This window comes from Haemaphysalis longicornis, unplaced genomic scaffold (assembly GCF_048455015.1).
Source record: "Haemaphysalis longicornis isolate Haplotype H1 unplaced genomic scaffold, Haemaphysalis longicornis Haplotype H1 scaffold_2, whole genome shotgun sequence".
Classification (NCBI taxonomy): domain Eukaryota; kingdom Metazoa; phylum Arthropoda; class Arachnida; order Ixodida; family Ixodidae; genus Haemaphysalis; species Haemaphysalis longicornis.
The window spans coordinates 270,340,143-270,358,608 of NW_027526295.1; the positions used below are offsets into that span (position 1 = coordinate 270,340,143).

General features: G+C 46.3%; 1 protein-coding gene across 3 annotated transcripts in view; it reads left to right on the plus strand.

The window, feature by feature from the left end:
- The window catches only part of LOC144170702 (putative transporter YutK), a 58,954-nt gene extending 40,824 nt beyond the window's left edge, over nt 1-18,130 (plus strand). For 2 of the 3 annotated variants that reach the window (XM_077700650.1, XM_077700649.1), the window contains 8 exons: nt 4,163-4,459; nt 5,456-5,617; nt 7,770-7,895; nt 10,972-11,099; nt 12,411-12,579; nt 13,695-13,847; nt 16,347-16,527; nt 17,954-18,130. In XM_077700650.1, coding sequence (XP_077556776.1) covers nt 4,163-4,459; nt 5,456-5,617; nt 7,770-7,895; nt 10,972-11,099; nt 12,411-12,579; nt 13,695-13,847; nt 16,347-16,527; nt 17,954-17,970 — 1,233 coding nt within the window. In that variant the 3' untranslated portion in view covers nt 17,971-18,130. The remainder of the gene's footprint in view (nt 1-4,162; nt 4,460-5,455; nt 5,618-7,769; nt 7,896-10,971; nt 11,100-12,410; nt 12,580-13,694; nt 13,848-16,346; nt 16,528-17,953) is intronic. The other variant, XM_077700651.1, reaches the window with a different exon arrangement.
- The last annotated feature ends 336 nt before the right edge of the window (nt 18,131-18,466 follow it).

The following is an 18,466-nucleotide window of genomic DNA, read 5'->3' on the forward strand; positions in this document are numbered from 1 at the left end:
CAGATCTGCTTTTTTTCTAAGGCACACAAACCCCACAATCAATCAATCAACAGTGAAGACGAAAATGTTTTTTGATGTTGGGTGGTCTCTTGGATTCTCTTGGATTCCGAAGCGCAGAACGTTTGCTCCCAATCGGTCGAAAGACACGTACGTCGATCGCTCATCTGCTGTTAACATCAGCGAGGGTGTTGATCCATTTATATAATTGTGTAATTACCGTCAAATCTGAACAAAGTAAGATAGGATGATGAACGAAGACGCACTTAGCACAACATTACTTGCTACTTGATTTAACCTTGATCTTTTGTACCGACTACAGCTTCATGAATTCAAAGTGTGAGCAAAGCAAATTTCGGGGCTGCCTTGATACTGAGGTTACCGTCGAACGTCACTTGTAGGTTAAACGGCAAGGCACTCTGGCACGCTTTGTTTATCTTGAAAAAGAAAAGCCGATGAAACCCCCATTGCAAAAAAAAAAAAGAGGTTTCGCCAAGATTCGAACCATGGACTTTCAAAACAAAACGCCAGCACACAAGCGCGAAACCACTTGACCACGCCAGGAGAATCTTTCTTTTTTTTTTTTGACGCGGGTCCCAAGAATTTTGTACCCTAACAGAGGCTACCAACGAATATTGTCGAGTGATTTGCTTTGGTCATGTTTGAGAGATTTGAGCCGTGGTAACGCTTGTTTCTTACGCACCCATCTTGGATCCGAGGGCAGTTATGCTATTACTACAAGCTATGTAACCACAGCCCCCTTATTTGAGTCAAGGTAAGCTATCGCAAAACCTCGGTCTTCCCTGCGCAAGCCACGGTAGCAATGAAGGGAATGGCATGCCGCGCTAGCATTCTGGCGTTGATAAGGCTTGGTCATCACGCACCAATCTTGCAGCTAAGTCCCATCATGCTAATACTACAAGCGACGTAGGCAGAGCGCCCTTATTTAACTAAAAAAAAGCTATCGCAAATACCCGATCTCCCTGATGAAAACCAAACAAGCCACAAATGAATGAGCGCTTTCGAACAGAAATAGCTTACAGTTTGTCTCAAGGCAGCCGATAACCGCAAGTTAAAAAAATTGGCCGCGTATCTGCTCCTTTGGTTGCAAATGCCGCCAAAAGACGATAGTCTTTATCGGCTTTTGCGAAGTAAATGCCTCCCTTCGCTTTCCCGCTCACCTCTCATGCTGTTCCTCTTGCGTCGCGCTCCTCCCAAGGTAAAGGCGCCAAAGGTTTGCTTAAATCATTTTAAATTTCCCCGCGTTCCACTGCTCCAAACCGGGTGTCTCGATGCCAACGCTGCCGTACGGCGAAGACGCGCTTTAATCGAGGCGCCCTACTTCAGCGTTTATAGAACGGCGTTTCCCTACTCCACGTGCGTTGCAAGCAGAACGTGGAACCTACCTAGTGGAACCTTGCGTAACTGTTGCCGGTTGATTTCTTAAAATGACCCCAGAAGCTATAGTGGCGCGGGCGACAGCAGGCGACGGCGGAGTTAATTCTTTTTCTGCAGTTGATGAAGTATTTAATTTCGCAAATTCAAGCATGTTTGATTTTTTTATAAAGGAACACTGCAAATATCACTTCGCAGCCCGGCTGTGGCTGACCCTTGGTGCGTTCGGGACGTCGCCCCCGCAGAATCTCTGGTTTCACTCTTTGTAGATCCACGTGTGTAAATTCAAGTGACGTCTCAAGGGAATTTGTTGTGGGTGTCGTTTGAGCTTTGCTTTCCAACCACATTCACAGCGTGGATTGGAGCCAATTTTTTTTACAACGCTGCTCACGGAGTGCACACGCCAAGCGCAAACTTCCTAAGCGTACCCGCGAACACCTGTCTCCTGTTAATTAGCCTATGCGTAGATGTTTTTCTTCGTTTTCAATTCCACATTGTTCAGAGCTGTACGCACACATTCACTGTGCTTGCTTGCACGTAAAGCTCATATGTACCGGTGACCTGCAATTTGCTTAGTTTCCGTATCGTAGTGCGATCACGACACCTGCATTTTTAAGACAACGTTTTTTTTTTCTTTCGTACTCGCTCTCTTGTTGCACCTCGAAGACAGCCTGCAGCTGTACACGTACACCACCCTTTCAAAGCATCCTCTTCTCCTTCTCACTGTTTGCCGCAAAGGTACATAAGAAATGAGATCCACGTCTGCATGACAGCAATGAGATGTAAACCCTACTCTGATGAAGGCAAGATCCTTACTGATACGTGAGAAGCATCTTTGTTATTGTTCCGCCGTTTCTGCGATATATATATATATATATATATATATATATATATATATATATATATAATATAATATAAATATTTTCTGGGAGCTGTCATTTTCCCGCACTGTCTTCGTTGTTTTGTTCTGCACAAATGTTATTGCGTTTTCAGATAAAATGTCAGTGGGATACTATTTTCTTTTTGAGCCAGCCATTCATTCGGCATTTTTTTTCGCAAGGCGAGCTAGCCGTTGATAGCTGCGTTGCGAAAAAATGCTTCCCGCGTCTGTAAGGCGGCGTGCTACTGCGGAATTGAGCACTGCGAAAACACCAAGAACTAGTAACGCCTAAGTTGCTCAGGGGGAATGAAAATTCAATTAAGATATCCGGAAACTCAGTTCTGTTGAGGCTTCTGACAACCAGACATTTTCGATTTGCGCCCACTAGACTCTTCAGAAATCGCCGCATGTGTGCGTCCATTCAAAGCCCTTGAACTCCAAATCAGCGTGACCAAATGTGTACAATTGGGGAATGACGAAGCTGATCATGCGATTAGAGTAAAAAAAAAAAAGATATCTGCAGAAATTCAGAGAATCGTGTACTAATGCGTAGCACTCTTATGCCATTTGTCTGGACTGTGGGTTTTTTGGAACCAAATGTTTATTTTTAATTCTGTCCTACCAATAATCTCAATTACTATACTATAACGATTACAGGTGATACTTCCACCAAATCTGTATTTGATTGCGAAGGAAGGGTTTTTTACGGTGGGCCATTTTTACTATTTTTTATTTTTCTGATTTGTCTTTTTGAAATTGTGTTCAAACAGTTATCCCAATTTGCGCTATTATAACGATTAAAGGTGGAACTTCCGCGAAATCTGCTTTATTTTGAAAAATCAGGACGTTAGATGGTCCTGGCTTAGGGGAGGGGGGGGGGGGGCGGGGCGTTCTCCGCAAGAATGCTACGCATTAAAAATCGTGCACCCTTCTGTTAGGTGACCACAGCGGTTGAACGCGAAGCTTTCTCGTGACGGATTCCTTGGTTGCCGTCCGAGTTTTCCAATCCGCTTCGACCATGCCGAAATATAGCAATCGCATAGACGCCGGCTTTATAAAGCGAGGGTCGCACGTTCGATTCCCGCCACGGGAAGCTTTTTAAAGGAAAGCTTTACTACTTTCGTGCAGCGATTTTGTGGAGGATGCGCAAGTTAACCTTTTCACCGCGTACACATCCCCGGCGACACACCCCTCGAAGCGCATTGCGTGATTCGCCGGGCCGCTTTCGGCACTGCGCACAAGCCCTCATTTTCAGTCGTTTTTCTCATATGAGCGGCCGCCGCCGCTGCGGTAGCGGTCGATCAGAAGATCGGCAGCCGACCACCCCCGCAGCCTCCCATGCATGCACCGCTCGGTCGTCTCGGGCTACGTGTCTCGTCTCGCGCCCGGCGAAGAGGAACGGTGCGTTCGCCGCGAATGACGCCGCGTTCGCCCTGGCGAACGCCGCCGGGTTTCCTTCAATAAGCGTTGCATGGGACTGAAGGGCTTTGAGCCGTGGTCGGCCATGCAGCGACATCAAAGGGTAACCAAGCGAAACCAAGTCTCAACAAGACTAAGCCAAGCTTTTGCTTTGCATATCCAAGGTTAGCTGAGCTACTCTGCAGTCATTTTTTTTCTTTTATTTCGGCGTTTTCGCGCTACAGGCGCCATCATTCAGGACATTGTGTAAGGATTCGCTGTAAAATCTGGGAGAACAGCGCAAGGTGTGGCGATTTTGGAGGCTGTATGTGTTATGTGCGCCCATAAATGCCCCGAGCGTACACTTCCCTTCATACTGATTGTACACTTATACCATGAGATAGCTGCCACCTTGAATGAAGTGGGTGGAAGGACAACACTCTCGGATTCCTTACAGCATTTTGCATGTCTCGCTTCGACCCGCGCTTTCAGATCAACTGGAACCAGGTGCTGTGGGGTCTGCTCCTCCAGTACCTGCTAGGCTTGATGGTCCTGCGATGGGGCCACGGCCGTGGAGCGCTCCAGTGCTTGTCGGACAAGATCAAGTTCTTCCTCGACTACACGAACCAGGGATCACACTTCGTTTTCGGCCACCTCGCTTCCGGGTTCAACCTGACCGACGCCCTAGGCGACCTCGTCACCCTTGTGCCAAAGCCGGAACTGGGAGCGAACATCACGAACGGCACCAGCCACGACATCAAGAACATATTACCCGTTTTCATGTTCTTGGTGAGAAGCTTTTCCGAAATGCTGCAAAACTGAACCAAGCGGCTTTTTTTTTCGCCAATCAGTAGAGCCGAAATAATGCTGCTCTAGTAAGACATGCTCGCGTGAATTTCACGAGAGGGCGAGGCAAACATCATTGCGCGAGCACACGCTTTTGCCCAGGCCCTATTCCTTGTATGCTGGTGTCCGATCTCGTCGTCATGACGGTGCAGCAACTCATACGGCAGGAAACTCCACTAAGCACTTGCACGTTTTTGTCGCTGCTCCGCACAACATGAAAAGGAGCGGAGTAGAATCGCCCAATTATAAAATCACAACAAAATTCAAACCATTTTCTTCAGGCTTCTGGTAAGATTTCACATGAATCTTCCAAGAGGAACAGCAGGATCCCTGGATGTAACATTGCGGGAAGGGGGGAGGGGGGGGCAAGTACGGGTAGCAAACGAAAGAGGTGTTGCTGCAGAAGAATAAGATTTATCTGGTCATTAATACCGACACCTAATAAGAAATACATCGGAACCGCAAAGCAAAATTTTCGTGGTATAATGGCATACCTGAACAAACATAATTAGAATTCGCAGCCAATCCTAACTTATGCGCGAAGTCTTTGGAACAAACAAACAAACAAAAAAACAAACAAACAATTTTAGAAATTGGAAAAACTCGAAATGCTATTGCTACTACATATCTCGTGAACAGCATTATTATTGAGCTATTTTATATCAGTCTGCCGTCGTGCTTGTAAAAGTTGTTTGGAAATGCAATTGCAAATGCTGGTTGTAAAAGTGCGCCTCGTCTTATTTTCGTCCGCTTAAAACGCTCGTAATAGGTTAACTTAACGTTTGGTCCGTAATTTAGGCTTCAACAAACGCGCGATTTTACCCTAAAAGCTTTTTCGCTGGCCAGAGAAGTGACCTCGGAAAGAGAGGTTGTGTTTTGGCGTTCGTTGTCACATCTACGCGAATGATTGTTTTTTTATTGCCAACTACTCTCTTGCAGGCGCTGCCGGTGGTATTCTTCTTCAGCTTCTTCGTCAACATCCTCTACTTCTACGGCATCATGCAGTGGATGGTCATCGTGGTCGGCAAGTTCTTGCATCTGACCATCGGCACGACCGTCTGCGAGTCTATGACCGCAGCTGCGAACATCTTTCTGGGCATGGTACGGGTGCATGCGCAGATTGCGGTGCTCTTCTTAAATCCAGCACCGTGGGTAGGGGGTCGCGCTATTTTCCCCATCTGAAGCCGACGCGACCGGCTCCAGGGAAGCCGCAGGAAACTTGTAATTTGGGGAAGTGCGAATACTATAAATACTCAATGTGCGCTTGTATCATCCAAATATTATCGCCTCAGTAGGCGTGATGTGCGTAAGCAGGAAGTGAACCCGTAATGACGCAGCAAAAGTTCGTTAATTCGAACTCGGTTAATTCGAACTCACGTCCTTCTTCCGGCACAGCCCTGTATATTTTAATAAGGGAAAACTGCCGATAATTCGAACGCGTCGGTATCCAGAACGGTTAATTCGAACTATGATCCCCCGGCTTCCATCGCTCCTCACAGAAGAAGTCGGTCCAGAGGGATTACAATGCGTTGAAAATCCAAACCAAACCAAATTTACGAGATGAAAAACAAAGAAATAAAAAAAAACAGCGTGGCGCGCGCGCTACGCTCTTGCAACAGCTTATTTCGCTTCTACAGAGGACGCCACGCCACCGGCGCCAGTGCTCCGGTGCATGCCATTATTATCTACGAAACAAACGTGTAGTTGTGTCTAATTCGCGATAACGAGTCCCGAGGTGGCTTCTTTGTGTTCTGCCTGCGCTGTGTCGCGCGATTTCTATTCATTCTAGCGCCTGCCCGCTAATTCGAACTCCGCTTAATTCGAACATTTTTATGGTCCCCTTAGAGTTCGAATTAACGAGATTACACTGTATTATCTAATGCGATGCTCCGAATCGCCTTTGAGACCAAAGAAAGATATCCTTTATTGCTCGAACGGGCCGCATAATCTTTTTTTTTTTTGCATCATAAACTTTGTTTTCTTTTGTCTCCCATGATGAAGGTACAAAATAAATGGTATGAAAGAGTGACTGCGTGAGGCTCCAGCCGGCTTGGATGCAAAGAAATATGATATCGATGCGCATTACTGTTTTAGAGAGAACATCGCCACCCTCAGCGGCGGCGTAGCTGGCGAGGCCGACTGAAAAGGAGTTAAGTGTCATTAGCTTCCGCTTTCGCATTTTCCAAAGTTAAATTCTGGCAACCTACCGGCCTCTACATTGCATTCTTGCAGTTCGTTCTTGTTTCAAAGGTGGATGCTAGCCTAACCTGTCATTGTTGGTGCTTATTTTGCTATTCGTTGTGAATGCTAAAATTCAGAAACAGTAGCAGCCGGTGAAAATAAATCTGGAGAGTAATGGGAGAACTGTCCCTGGGGAAACGAAAGTATCAGTATAAGGGGACGGATTCGTGTGAAGCTTCAAAGGTGGGACGGACGGGCATTATCGTCCTTTAGCCAATGCGGTACTGAATGCATGAAGCTTTGGGCGGTGTTTTGCAAGGGAAGGCGATTTAGTGTGAGCAACAGTGGTGTTGGTTTCGTATGCTCAAACCTGATGAATTCCTTTGAACGGGAACATGGGATCGGCCCATGTGAGCCAATGTCATGTTCCCTCTCTCTGCGCACTAACTTGGGTTGCGGGACCAGAAGACACGAAGAGATGAATTTAGGGGCAGACGTACGTGGACGAAAAGTCATGATTACATGTCAACGTTTTTCCAAGCAGCCCAGGAAGGTTTAAAGTACTAAAAATATCATTTGTTCGGACAAGAATGTGGCCGGTAAGCCACATCGGGTGAAGCGGTTTAATGTTATATTATGTTATTTTATGTTATATTGTTAACAGCACGTTGTTATGTGTATGATCCAGTGATGTAGCCACAAATAATTTTGGGGCGTGTTATATGCTGCCGGTAAAATATTTATAAGATAGCTGAATCTGTTTTTTTTAATAGCAACCAATTGTTAGCAAATTGGCACTTATATCTAAATATGTCGATGTGGTGTGTGAGTAGCAAGGGTTTAAGAAAGGCTGCATTTGGGGTGGGGGATGCAGTGCTCAGAAAATTTTGGTGTGTGTTTTGACGCTGAAATACTTCCTCTGGCTGCGCCCCCAGTATTATTTACCCCCATGAACATTGTGCTTGTTGCCCTTAGATTTTCTTCAAACGCTTCGTATAGACCTCAGAACATGCTGTGTGCGAACGAGCAAGACCGCACTACTTAATGAAATGACGTTACTTGTTTGCTGCAGAGTGAAGCCCCTCTGGTAATACGGCCGTTCTTCTCGAAGATGACGAAGTCTGAGCTGCACTCGGTCATGACGAGCGGCTTCTCCACCATCGCCGGCAGCGTTATGGCCGCATACATCAGTTTTGGCGTGAGTGCACCGCCCGTTACCGGCGTCGGATTTTACGGCACCCACTAAACTTTTTTACACCCTTTTTGCCCCAAACGGGTGTAGCGTAAGTGGGAAAAGAGTGTTGGGAGGCGATTACACCCTTTTTTTAATCTCAAAACTCTTATTCGTAGCTTTACACTCTTTTTGTGTGGACAAAAGGGTACTGACCGACGTCCGTACTCTACCCGCCGCGGTGGCTCAGTGGATAAGGCGTTGCGCTGCTGAGCACGAAGTCGCGGGTTCCATTCCCGGCCGCGGCGGCAGCTTTTCTGATGGAGGCGAAAAGCGAAAACGCCCGTGTGTACGAGATTTCGGCGCACGTTAAAGATCCCCAGGTGGTCAAAATTATTCCGGAGCCCTCCACTACAGCGCGCCTCATTCGTTGCGTTGCGTCGGCGCGTTAAATTCTACAATCAGTCATCAATCAATCTTCCACACTCTTGGTTTTTGGTAGGGTGTTGAGAGGTTGTGGAAAAAGAGTTAAGATGTTGGCTGATTAAGGCCATGCATGCATGTATAATTGTACTGTGAAGTACAAGACATCCCCTCAACCCTCCTGCTCACCTCGTGAAAAATGTTGAAAAGCAAAAAAAAAAAAAAACAATTGCTCGTCTGCAATGATCGCTCGTTTCCGTATACGGTGCATCTCATGGTCCAACTTTTGCTTCGGCACGTGAAACGTCCGTTTGCACTTTCAAAATTAAAAAGAAGATATATACACACTCTAAACTGAGACCAAGTTTAGCCGGATTTTACAAGGCTGTTCCAGTGTGTCCCCCACACTGACAGCGGATCTAACGGGGAAACAAGCTAGGTCGACCCTAGCTCCGCTGTTTCTCCAGCCTTGCACCACTAGTGCAAGCGGCGCCATTTTGCTGCGTTTTCAGCAAAATGACTAGTAAATTTAAAATGGTATAGTAAGAGGTGCGCATACACATGCGCCTCTTGTGCTCACACCCGAGAAAGCTCGAAATCCCGCTTCACTGTTGTTACCCTATCTGCGGTGATGCACTCTTAAAGGTGCTGCAGTTCTCTTTCTTGTTTTTTTTTGCTAACGCCACCGAATCTAACACAAGCTTAAATAGCTACGCTGGTAATAAATTATCCCAATTCAAATTGATTTAAACATCGTGAGGTACAAAACACCCCTCCATTTGCAGAAAGTGTTCAGTCCACCCATGTAAACGGTTATGAAATTTCTCCAAAGTTGGAGGTCTTTTACACCGTTTTAATCCGTTTTCCAATACCCTAATTTGTAGCTCTTCACCCTTGCGGGAAAAAGGGTGTTGAAATAATCAACACCCTTTTTGGTGGGTGTTTAAATGATGTGGAATAGGTGTTTGGTATTTATTAAATCATGTGACATATTTAACATTAGCACTTCATGATTAAGAAGTTTTTTTTTTTCCAAATCCGCAGCCTGAATTGTATATGCTGGCATTAAAATCCATAATTATAAAACTAGCGCTAAAATTTTGATTTTGGCGTCACGCCCATCGACTCAATCGTAGAACTTTCTTCTGCTGGCTATAAAAGCAAGAAGAGCAGATGTATTTCTAAGTATGTACTCGGTCTACCCATGCATCTCGTTAGTTTTCTTGCTCAATTCATTTGTGGTCCAAATAGGAATGTTTCTGCAGGTCATGCTGCGTGCTCCACCGATCCGCTTTGGCACGCGTAGCTGCGCTGCCCACACCAGTCCTATGGGGTGTTAAGCAACCTTACACACTTTTTAAGGTGTTCATCCTAACGCCAATTTTTATTCTTACACCATTTTTTCAGCCAAGAAACCTTCTAAAGGTGTGCGCCATGGGACAGTATTTTGCCCCCTTATCGGCCAAAAAGGGTGTAAAAAAGTTGAGTGGGCACTTGAGCTGCTGAAGTTGTTGCAATTGTTGCAGTACTGTGCGGCCAGTTCGTACCATCCCCAGATTTTCGCAACTGTATCTTTCCACTAGTAATTTGAATTCCTACAAAGTATCTGCCACAAAAAATTGACGCTCATATAACTACTAGAGGGAGGGCTACACAAGAAATAAAATTCAGAGGAACTTAAGATCTTTACGTCTTATCTGCGAAAATATCGGTGGGCATTGTGAAAGCACAGTTAATTCCGTTGGTGAGTATATAACAATGGTGCGCGTGTATAGTAATGCCCCAGCCAAATGGAAATTGGCCAGCTTAATACGGCAGCGGTCATCGTCATCGGGCAATTCCTTAAGAAAGTGCTTAAATCTGTACATTGAGCCTTAACGTACGCCGACCTTAACGTTGAGCCGAACGACCTGCCAAGCAAGACCAACCTTGTGCGTCGATCTGCGGGTACCTGTTCCCGACGTTAGACCCCAAGGGGTACCGTTAGGCTTAACGTCGGTCCGTCGCATGCTCAGTGGGGACGTCAGGGCAGCGACTATGAACACATCCGCTCGCTGCCACATGACGCGTCGCAGGCAGGCGTATAATACCCCACTCTTCTTTTCAACGAATTACAAGTAATGATTTAAGGGAGAACGGAAACAAGGCGCTGAAATCTATTTGCAGATTTTTAATATGGGAATTCGCTCACACGAGGTTTAGAGAAAAAAAAGTTGCTTAGAAAAACCCCTAACAACAGAAATAGACAGAGCGAAAGAGAACATTTAGGAAGAGCTTGGGATAGGGTGGTGTGATGACCCGGCTGGTTGGTGACCTTGCCAGCTCGTTCCATTAGACTCTTACGGGTCCGCAAGTCTGACCTTCCGAGCTCTTTCAGTGCTCGCCAGTAGATATTCTGGGGAATGGGTCTTCCGGCCACTTCCATATGAGACGACCGATGGTGTCTTGTGCACCGCATTCAGGGCAGTTTGGCGAGGGATAGAGTGTGGGGTAAATTGCGTGCAGCCAGGCGCCACAGTCGCTCTGCCGTATCATTGAGCACCGTGTGTGCAGGCAGGTGTGTTGTTGGAGGGTAAGGCAGTAGGCTGTTCCAGAAGACTGAGTATAAAGGCTCACCTCCGTATGGTTCACCCCCGTACATGCTTTTATTAATAAACCTTGTCTGTCGTTACGGTCGTAGGTAAGCCCTGCCCACCTGATGACGGCGTCCATAATGAGCGCGCCGGCAGCGTTGGCCTTTGCAAAGCTACTCTACCCGGAAACGGAGGAGAGCAAGACGACGATAAAGAACATCCAGATGCCCAAGAGGTGGGTTGCATGCACTTTTTGAACGCAACACGGGTTCCGCGGGCCTATCACATATATTAATCCAGGCTTTCGTCACGTTTATGAAGGAGGTGAACTGCTGCGCAATGCTGGGGAAATCAGGTTAATTTTCTGAGACTGTATTTGGAGGAGGAGTGTGTGGAAGATGTTGAACGTGCAACTTTCGTGGGTAGAGTTGGAGAGGCATATATTGTTACGCACAGGCAGGGCAAAGATGACACGAACGATGTTAGGAGGTGAATGGTGTAATTACATCATGTCGGCCATGGGATGTCTCGAGCCCGGCGCCGCGCCAGACACATCTTTATCTTCCTCGGAAGAAGGGGTGATCACCAATTTTCCATCGTCTTCATCCCGTGACATAACCCCACCCCCCCTTCGAGAGCGATCGTCCCGGTCGACGCCGCAATGGGTAGGTGACTGGGGTGAGAACGAAAGATGATGGCATAATATGCAGGAAATGTGTCCTTGCCCACACGAATGATGATGATGAGCTTGATGAACACTTTCCCCGGAACAGCAATGCCCGCCTACGCCATGAAGAAATAGCCAAAGCCCGTGAAGAGACGCAGGAGAACAGGGCAGGGGAACGGCATCGTTGTCTGATCATGTAGTGGATGATCGGGTCTCGGCTCATCCGAGGTGAAAAATACCAAGAAAATGCCGCGCGCGCGTGAACGCGTGCCTGGCAGCGACCGCCCGGCTTGCAGTTAAAAAAAAAACCGAGAAAATACGGAGCGCCCGTGTGTATCTGCCTCGCGGCGTCCGCCCAGCGTCCCCGGGGCACGTTTGTCAAGCCTAGCATACTCACCTAGGGATATTAGCCATTTAAGATTGGCAAAGATTGCCCCCCCCCCCCAAAAAAAAACAAAAAAAAAACAGCGTTCACTGTAATCATGGCAACACTAGTTCGGTACAAGACACCCCATAGCGTACGCCCCTCCAAGGTGATGTCTAGTGATTATCACTTCCAAAAAAATGAAGGAAGCTCACACTTATAGCAACGATGATGGAGTTGCGGCAGAGAAGAAGAAGAAAATCGGCTGGAATCGTGGACTTCCACCATTGCGATGGTCTTTAAGGTTGCGTACATCTTCGTTGCCTTCAAATCTTACGCGTTAGTGTGAGCTTCCTTCATTTTTTTAGGAGCCCTCTGAACGCTAACGCGTTTACAAAGTGAATAATGACAATAATAAAATAAAAAGCTCGAATGCAGCTTTCTACGATACCATTCATCGTGTCGTAATGTGCAAAAACAGCTCTTGTTCCTTTCAATTTCCCCGTGGTGGCCAGCGAGGAGCGTAACGTGCTAGAGGCGGCGTCGAACGGCGCCACCGTGGGGATGGTGATCATCGGCCACATCGTGTCCAACCTCGTCGGCTTCCTCGCGTTCCTCGCCTTCCTCAACACCATGGTGGGCTGGTTCGGCGCCATCGTCGCTCTCGATTTTCTCAGCTTCGAGGTGAGACGCCGCACCTCTGAAGGTCGGCTTGTGCATGCTGCTGCATGGTTATAATGTGCGAAGAAACTGTTTTTCTGTTTTGTGGAGATGACGTTTGTTCACGTCTCAAAATTAATTTGACGCTTGAAGAAGGCTCTTCCTTTAAGGGTCCATGAAGACAAAACATAAATTTGCTCAATTTGAGAGAACTAGCCTTTCGCGTATCACTCAGCTTCAGTCCAGCTACAAAAGACGTTTTTAACAAGAAAGAAAAACCGAAGAAATATTGAAAAGCTTTTGCGTTACAGTGACGTAATGTGGCGAGTAGTGAGGTATTACATGGCAGGGCCAAAACATTTTAATCACTGTGGTAACTGCACGTTTCCACTCAAGTGATGGACGAATAGAACTGGAAGACCCAGTGTAATCGCCGAGTCATAGTTCTTGGTGGTGGCTTAGGTCGACAGCCCCCAATCAAGCCAACAATATTCTGTGGCGTCACCTAGAAATCGCCAGAAAATTACTGGGGAGTCGACACTGTTTCGCTTTTGTTTCGATGGTTTAACGTTTGCGACAAAAATGGTACCGATGTAAAACGGACAAATCATACTTTTTATGAGCGAAACTTGTATTTTGTGTTCATAGCAAATTTAAGTGGCAGTCTTATCATAGATGGGCATGGGCATCATCTGATGGGCATAGAGCACTAATTTCTGGCTGAGGTACTTTGCGACCCCCTAATCTAAGTACTGAATCTGTTAGGTGACTACGTTCTGCAAGCATTTAAGATTTCAAGAAAAGTTGAAAAAAGTGTTGCAGGGTTTCATTAATTTGCGTGTAAACTTGGTAGCCCCACAGGCTGTAGAGTCATTGCGATTACGACGTACAGCCGGTAAAACACTTGTCTATAACAGCGATTTCAACTTCAACCAGCTACATCTGAAAACTGCCGAAACATACTCGTTCCAAACATGTCGTAGGCAAAAGCGAAGGGCTAAGTCTTCAGAATTCCGCAGTAGTTTTATTCAAATCCCGCTCCGGTGGGGCAGGATAGGGTTGAGAGTACGAACGCTGTGTTATAGACAAGCCTTTTACCGGCTGTACTCTTTGTCAAGATGTTTTCTGTATTACCGCAGTGGCTGCTGGGGCAAATATTTACTCCGCTGGCATTTGCCATGGGCGTGCCCTGGGACGACTGTGGCGTGGTAGGAGAGCTTATCGGCATCAAGACCTTCGCCAACGAGTTCATTGCTTATTCGCGGCTTTCTGAACTCGCCAAAAATATCCAGGTAAGTTTTATTTATTCTTTTTGTCACTAGTGCGTTCGCAGCGTCGCAGTATTCACACTAGAACATGGCAGAATATTATTTTCACGCAGGGAATTCGAAGACGAGAAAACATCTAAGGACTCGCACTAATCAATACCGGTTTGTCATATAAAATTGACAGATAAAATTTGTTTTAGATCTTCTAACACATGAACTCGGAACGACGGCACTATGCTGATGAGGACGAAACGAAAATAAGGGCATCACCGTGACAGTTCACAGCAGTCGACGTGGGGCCTTGATCCCCTGTAAATGCCGTTAAGGTTCCCCATCCAAACGAGAGAACCCTCCGCCTTGTTAATCAAGGAAATTCCAACAAGATTGTGCTTCCTTTACTCTCAGAATACTTTTTTGCCCCACGATTTGCACAACTTCAGATAAAATTAAAGCAAAAGCGGCCCATCAACCTCTTCAAATTACGTGATTTTTGTCATTTATTTATAAATGTTATGTGCAGATTCGCAAATATATTCCTCGAAAGAAATTTGTCTAGCTGTAGGAAATCTCGGAACGCCGCAAGGCTGACACCGGCCGCTTACTTCCCCAGCGCATCGGTCAATTTTCTGGACATCTATCAACATATTTATCAGGGCTGATAGGTAATTTTTATGCTTAATGTACCCATAACGTACATTTCTCTAAAAACCTGCCTTTCTTAGTAAACTGCATATTTTTGTTATAAATTGCAAATCTTTCTCGGCGCCCAATTTTTTCCGAACTTTTCTGGTCAGTATTCCATGATGGGCTCAAGTTACAGCCTTCACATTTTAGCCAAGGCTGTTCCTTACATGTCTGAGGAATCTTTTAGAATATTATATAACATAAGAAGCAACATTCACACAAGTTTAAAAAACCGAAAAACCTTTAGTTCAGGCGCTTATTTAAAAAATGCCTCTTGATTCTGTTCTGAAATTGTCCGTGGATGTTTTTCCTCTAAATGTACTTGCATTATATCAAGAGGATATTCCATCATCATGTTCTTGAGCTCTTATAGCGTGAGAGAGGAGCCCCATCGGCTAGTATCTCCGCGAGGTACTGCAGTGATTGCGACTCCCTTCAGATTCGTATAAATATCTTCTACACAAGTGAAGATCTCTGCAGAGGTAAAATAACTAGCATAGAATAAAAACAAACGTCATTTTTAATGCTAATGTTGCAACTTTAACAAAATTTCTGCGCACAATTCAAAGCGTTCTCTCTAAGCAGTCCCCGTAGGTCGTCATCACCACAACGCTTGATGAGCTATTGAAATGACCAGGTGTGCAAATGCGGTGATCGAATGACTAAGCCTAACATATGATATGGCTAAAAAGTGCATATGCGCAGGGACAACACGTTAGGTGTGAATGTCGTTTTGCATTGCGCAATGTCCCTGCGCAGTCACCCTTTTAAAACGAAGCTTTGTACCCTTACCAGCCAAGGGTTTTGTAGCGACCGTCGGCGTCAACAGAAAACTCCCAAAGACAAATAAATCACTGGCAGCGCCAGGGATCAACCTGGACCGAATGAGCTACGAGCGCACGCGGAGACGGCGGGACAGACGGTGTACTCACCGAGCACAGAGCTGTGCTCAGGTAGTACGCCCTGCGTTCTCGCTGAATGCCGCGGGATAGCGTCACGCGACCTCTCGCGCCGCTGTGTGCTCCGTCCACGCAACATGTAGCGGCCGTGTGCGGGCCTTGCGTAGGCGCTGGGAGTTAGTAAGAATTAAAGACAGCTCCCACCAACGCATGGCATCTCACTTCTTCTCAGTCTCTGCCTCCGATCTATGAATTACTTGCATTTCGGATATGCAGTAGACAGCTCAGCGATCGATCGACAAATTATTTTTCATGGAAAATATTTTGCGAAAATGACATTACATTCATTTGGGAATGATATAAAAATACTCGAGCAAATTGAAAAGGTCGACCAGCTACACTTTGGTTAATGTGAATCTGTCAGGCGCATTGATAGTACACCAACGCTCTGGCTTTTTCCTTGCTATTTGACATCGAATGTATCGCGAAATTTTAAACCAGTTTTATGTGCTTGCCGTCCGAGTATCATCGTTTCCCCTAAATCTGGGTTACCAAAGCGTCTGTTGCACTGCACTGCCGGATAGCCTGGGGTGGGAGAAAGGGGGGGGGGGCGGGGGATGGGGACTGTTTTACTGGCCATGCATGTTGTCTCGCTCTACCAATCATGCATCTTTCTGTTTTCTGAACCTATCCATTTCCCGAACTTTTTGGTACTTCAGACACTATACCGACACTGCTCAATACATTTCCTTGTTTGAATGCTTCGTTCTGTCCATGAGTGGCCCGTGGAATGTTTGGCAGAGTGCCGAAAACAATCTGTGTCGCCATGGAAAACGGACGAAGGTGTGAAACCGCGAAGTGTCCACTAACCGCTGTCGCAGCAAACTCGGCCGAGCCCTGTCTGTTTAACGCGTTTGCTTTCCCCTCCCTTCTCTCGCAGCCCCGGTCCGTGGTGATCGCGACGTACGCGCTCTGCGGCTTCTCCAACTTCGGCTCCATCGGAATAATGCTGGGAGCAATGGGGGCCATGGCACCGGCACGCAAGGGCGACCTCGCAGAAGTCTCCCTGCGCGCCCTGGCGGCGGGATCAGCCGCCTGCTTTATGACCGCTTGCGTCGCAGGTACGAGGTTTTCCTTTCACACAGGTGTGAAAGATTACTCGGATTAGTTGCTCTCTTTAAAGGAACGGTAAAAGTCGTTACAAGGTGGTGTGCGACACACTCACCACTTTTAAGCAGCCGAAGGATCCTGACTGCCAACTGTACTTTCAATGTTTTGCGTTTATAGTTCTAGTAAAATAATAACCCAACTTACCAACTTGCCTAACACCAAGTATTACTAAGCTTTAATGGGTTGAACTGAACTCAACTATCTCCTATTTCAGGAGGCTTTTGCATGCAGCTCCAGAAGTTTTCGAAGGGCGTGTCTGGAGGGCAGTTACGATGGTGATGCAGCAGGATGTGCGTCTGTGTATAACCACGTACATGCGTACGAACATCTTCTTACCTGAATCCGGGAATGCATCCTATTCTATCATAAAACATATATTTTTGCTGTAAAAAAGGGAAAGTCTTCAGACGAAGATCAGCAATTGAAATCTTCTCTTTCCCGGACGAGTGCACGGCAATCCACGAAAAACTTTGGTGAATATCAGGCAGGAAATGCGTCGCGAAGCCTGGTATTTCCTATCGAGCTGAGTAAAACAAGGCGCTGTCACGCTGAAAAATAAAGTTTAAATCTGGTGGGTGCGAGTCGTAGAGAAAATAGTTACCGCCTCGGCTGTTAGCTGAATGCCAAGAAATTAGAGAATTTCGCAGATATGCGTAACTTCGCGCTGTGCACGGGAGATCGCCAACAAAGACATACATTAAGTTTTTTTCAATTATGAACACCTGACAACTGGAATGCCAGAACAAGAGAAGAAGCTCTTTCATATCGGCGGTATTGCAAGTATATGTTGTGAGCTGCATCACATGCGTGTCAACAAACCAGTAGCCTTTTGTTCTCCGAATAGGCCTCTGGCGTTTAAATTTGAGCATCGGAGAGCAGCTCCAATTCACGCATCCTGGTGGCTGAAAACCTCCCTGACCAGATAGAGCCATCGTTGCCGCCGTCTTCTGTCGAATTTAAATAACGTGGAATTCCTGCCCTTGATAATACCAGAGGCAGGCATCAACACTCCATCCATCATTGCGTACAAGTGTACGGCACCGTCATCAAAACGGCGGCAAAAGGGCTACCTTTTTTTTCAAGACGTAAAGACCAGTTATTGCCGCTAACGAACATTGAAGGCGTTCAGTAATAGCGTGCAGAAAAAAAAGAGAGAGATATGCGCCCATTTTAGTTTTTCTTTTCTATCCTAGTTTCGTTTTACAAAATAACATTATCGTGTGGTACTCCGATCCTTGTGGCACCCTCCCGGTAGACATTGTGTGACAGCCTGTTGAGAAGTGGGCGCACAGCGCTGGTGGTGCACATTGCTGAATGTACAGCGGATTACGCGTTCAGCACAAAAGCCTGTGGATATGTTCTTTCTTTTCGTTGCAGGAAGCTTGATTCCTTGAGATCTTCCACGCAGATGTACGGGTCAACAGGCAGCGACGTGCGAAACACGATATTGTAAATAAGATGTACATACGAGATATTTATATTGGAATAAATGCCAGCGTTTTTGTTGTTCGAGGTAAAGTAATGAGATTACCTTTATGGATTCAGTACATTGTATATTCTGTTCCCGTGTGTATCATTCATAGCGTACGCGAGTGCAACGCAGCGACGCGTCTGCTCGAGCAGTTCGCGAAACTGCATGTACCTTGCCTTGTAGAAGCTGCACCAATTTGCTTAATTTAAGGTGTTCACGGTGATGGGGCAATGCGCGAAACATTTCCTGGGCAGATGTATAGTGCAGGCGGAACTTTGCTTCAAGGAAATTGTCTCACTTATTCCAATCCTGATTATTTTGCCCCGTGGTTCCGCTGCCTGTGATGCGAAAAAGAAATTGGCGCAACTTGCACTAGCGGTGCAAGGCTGCACAAACAGCAGAGAGAAAACTTTATCAGC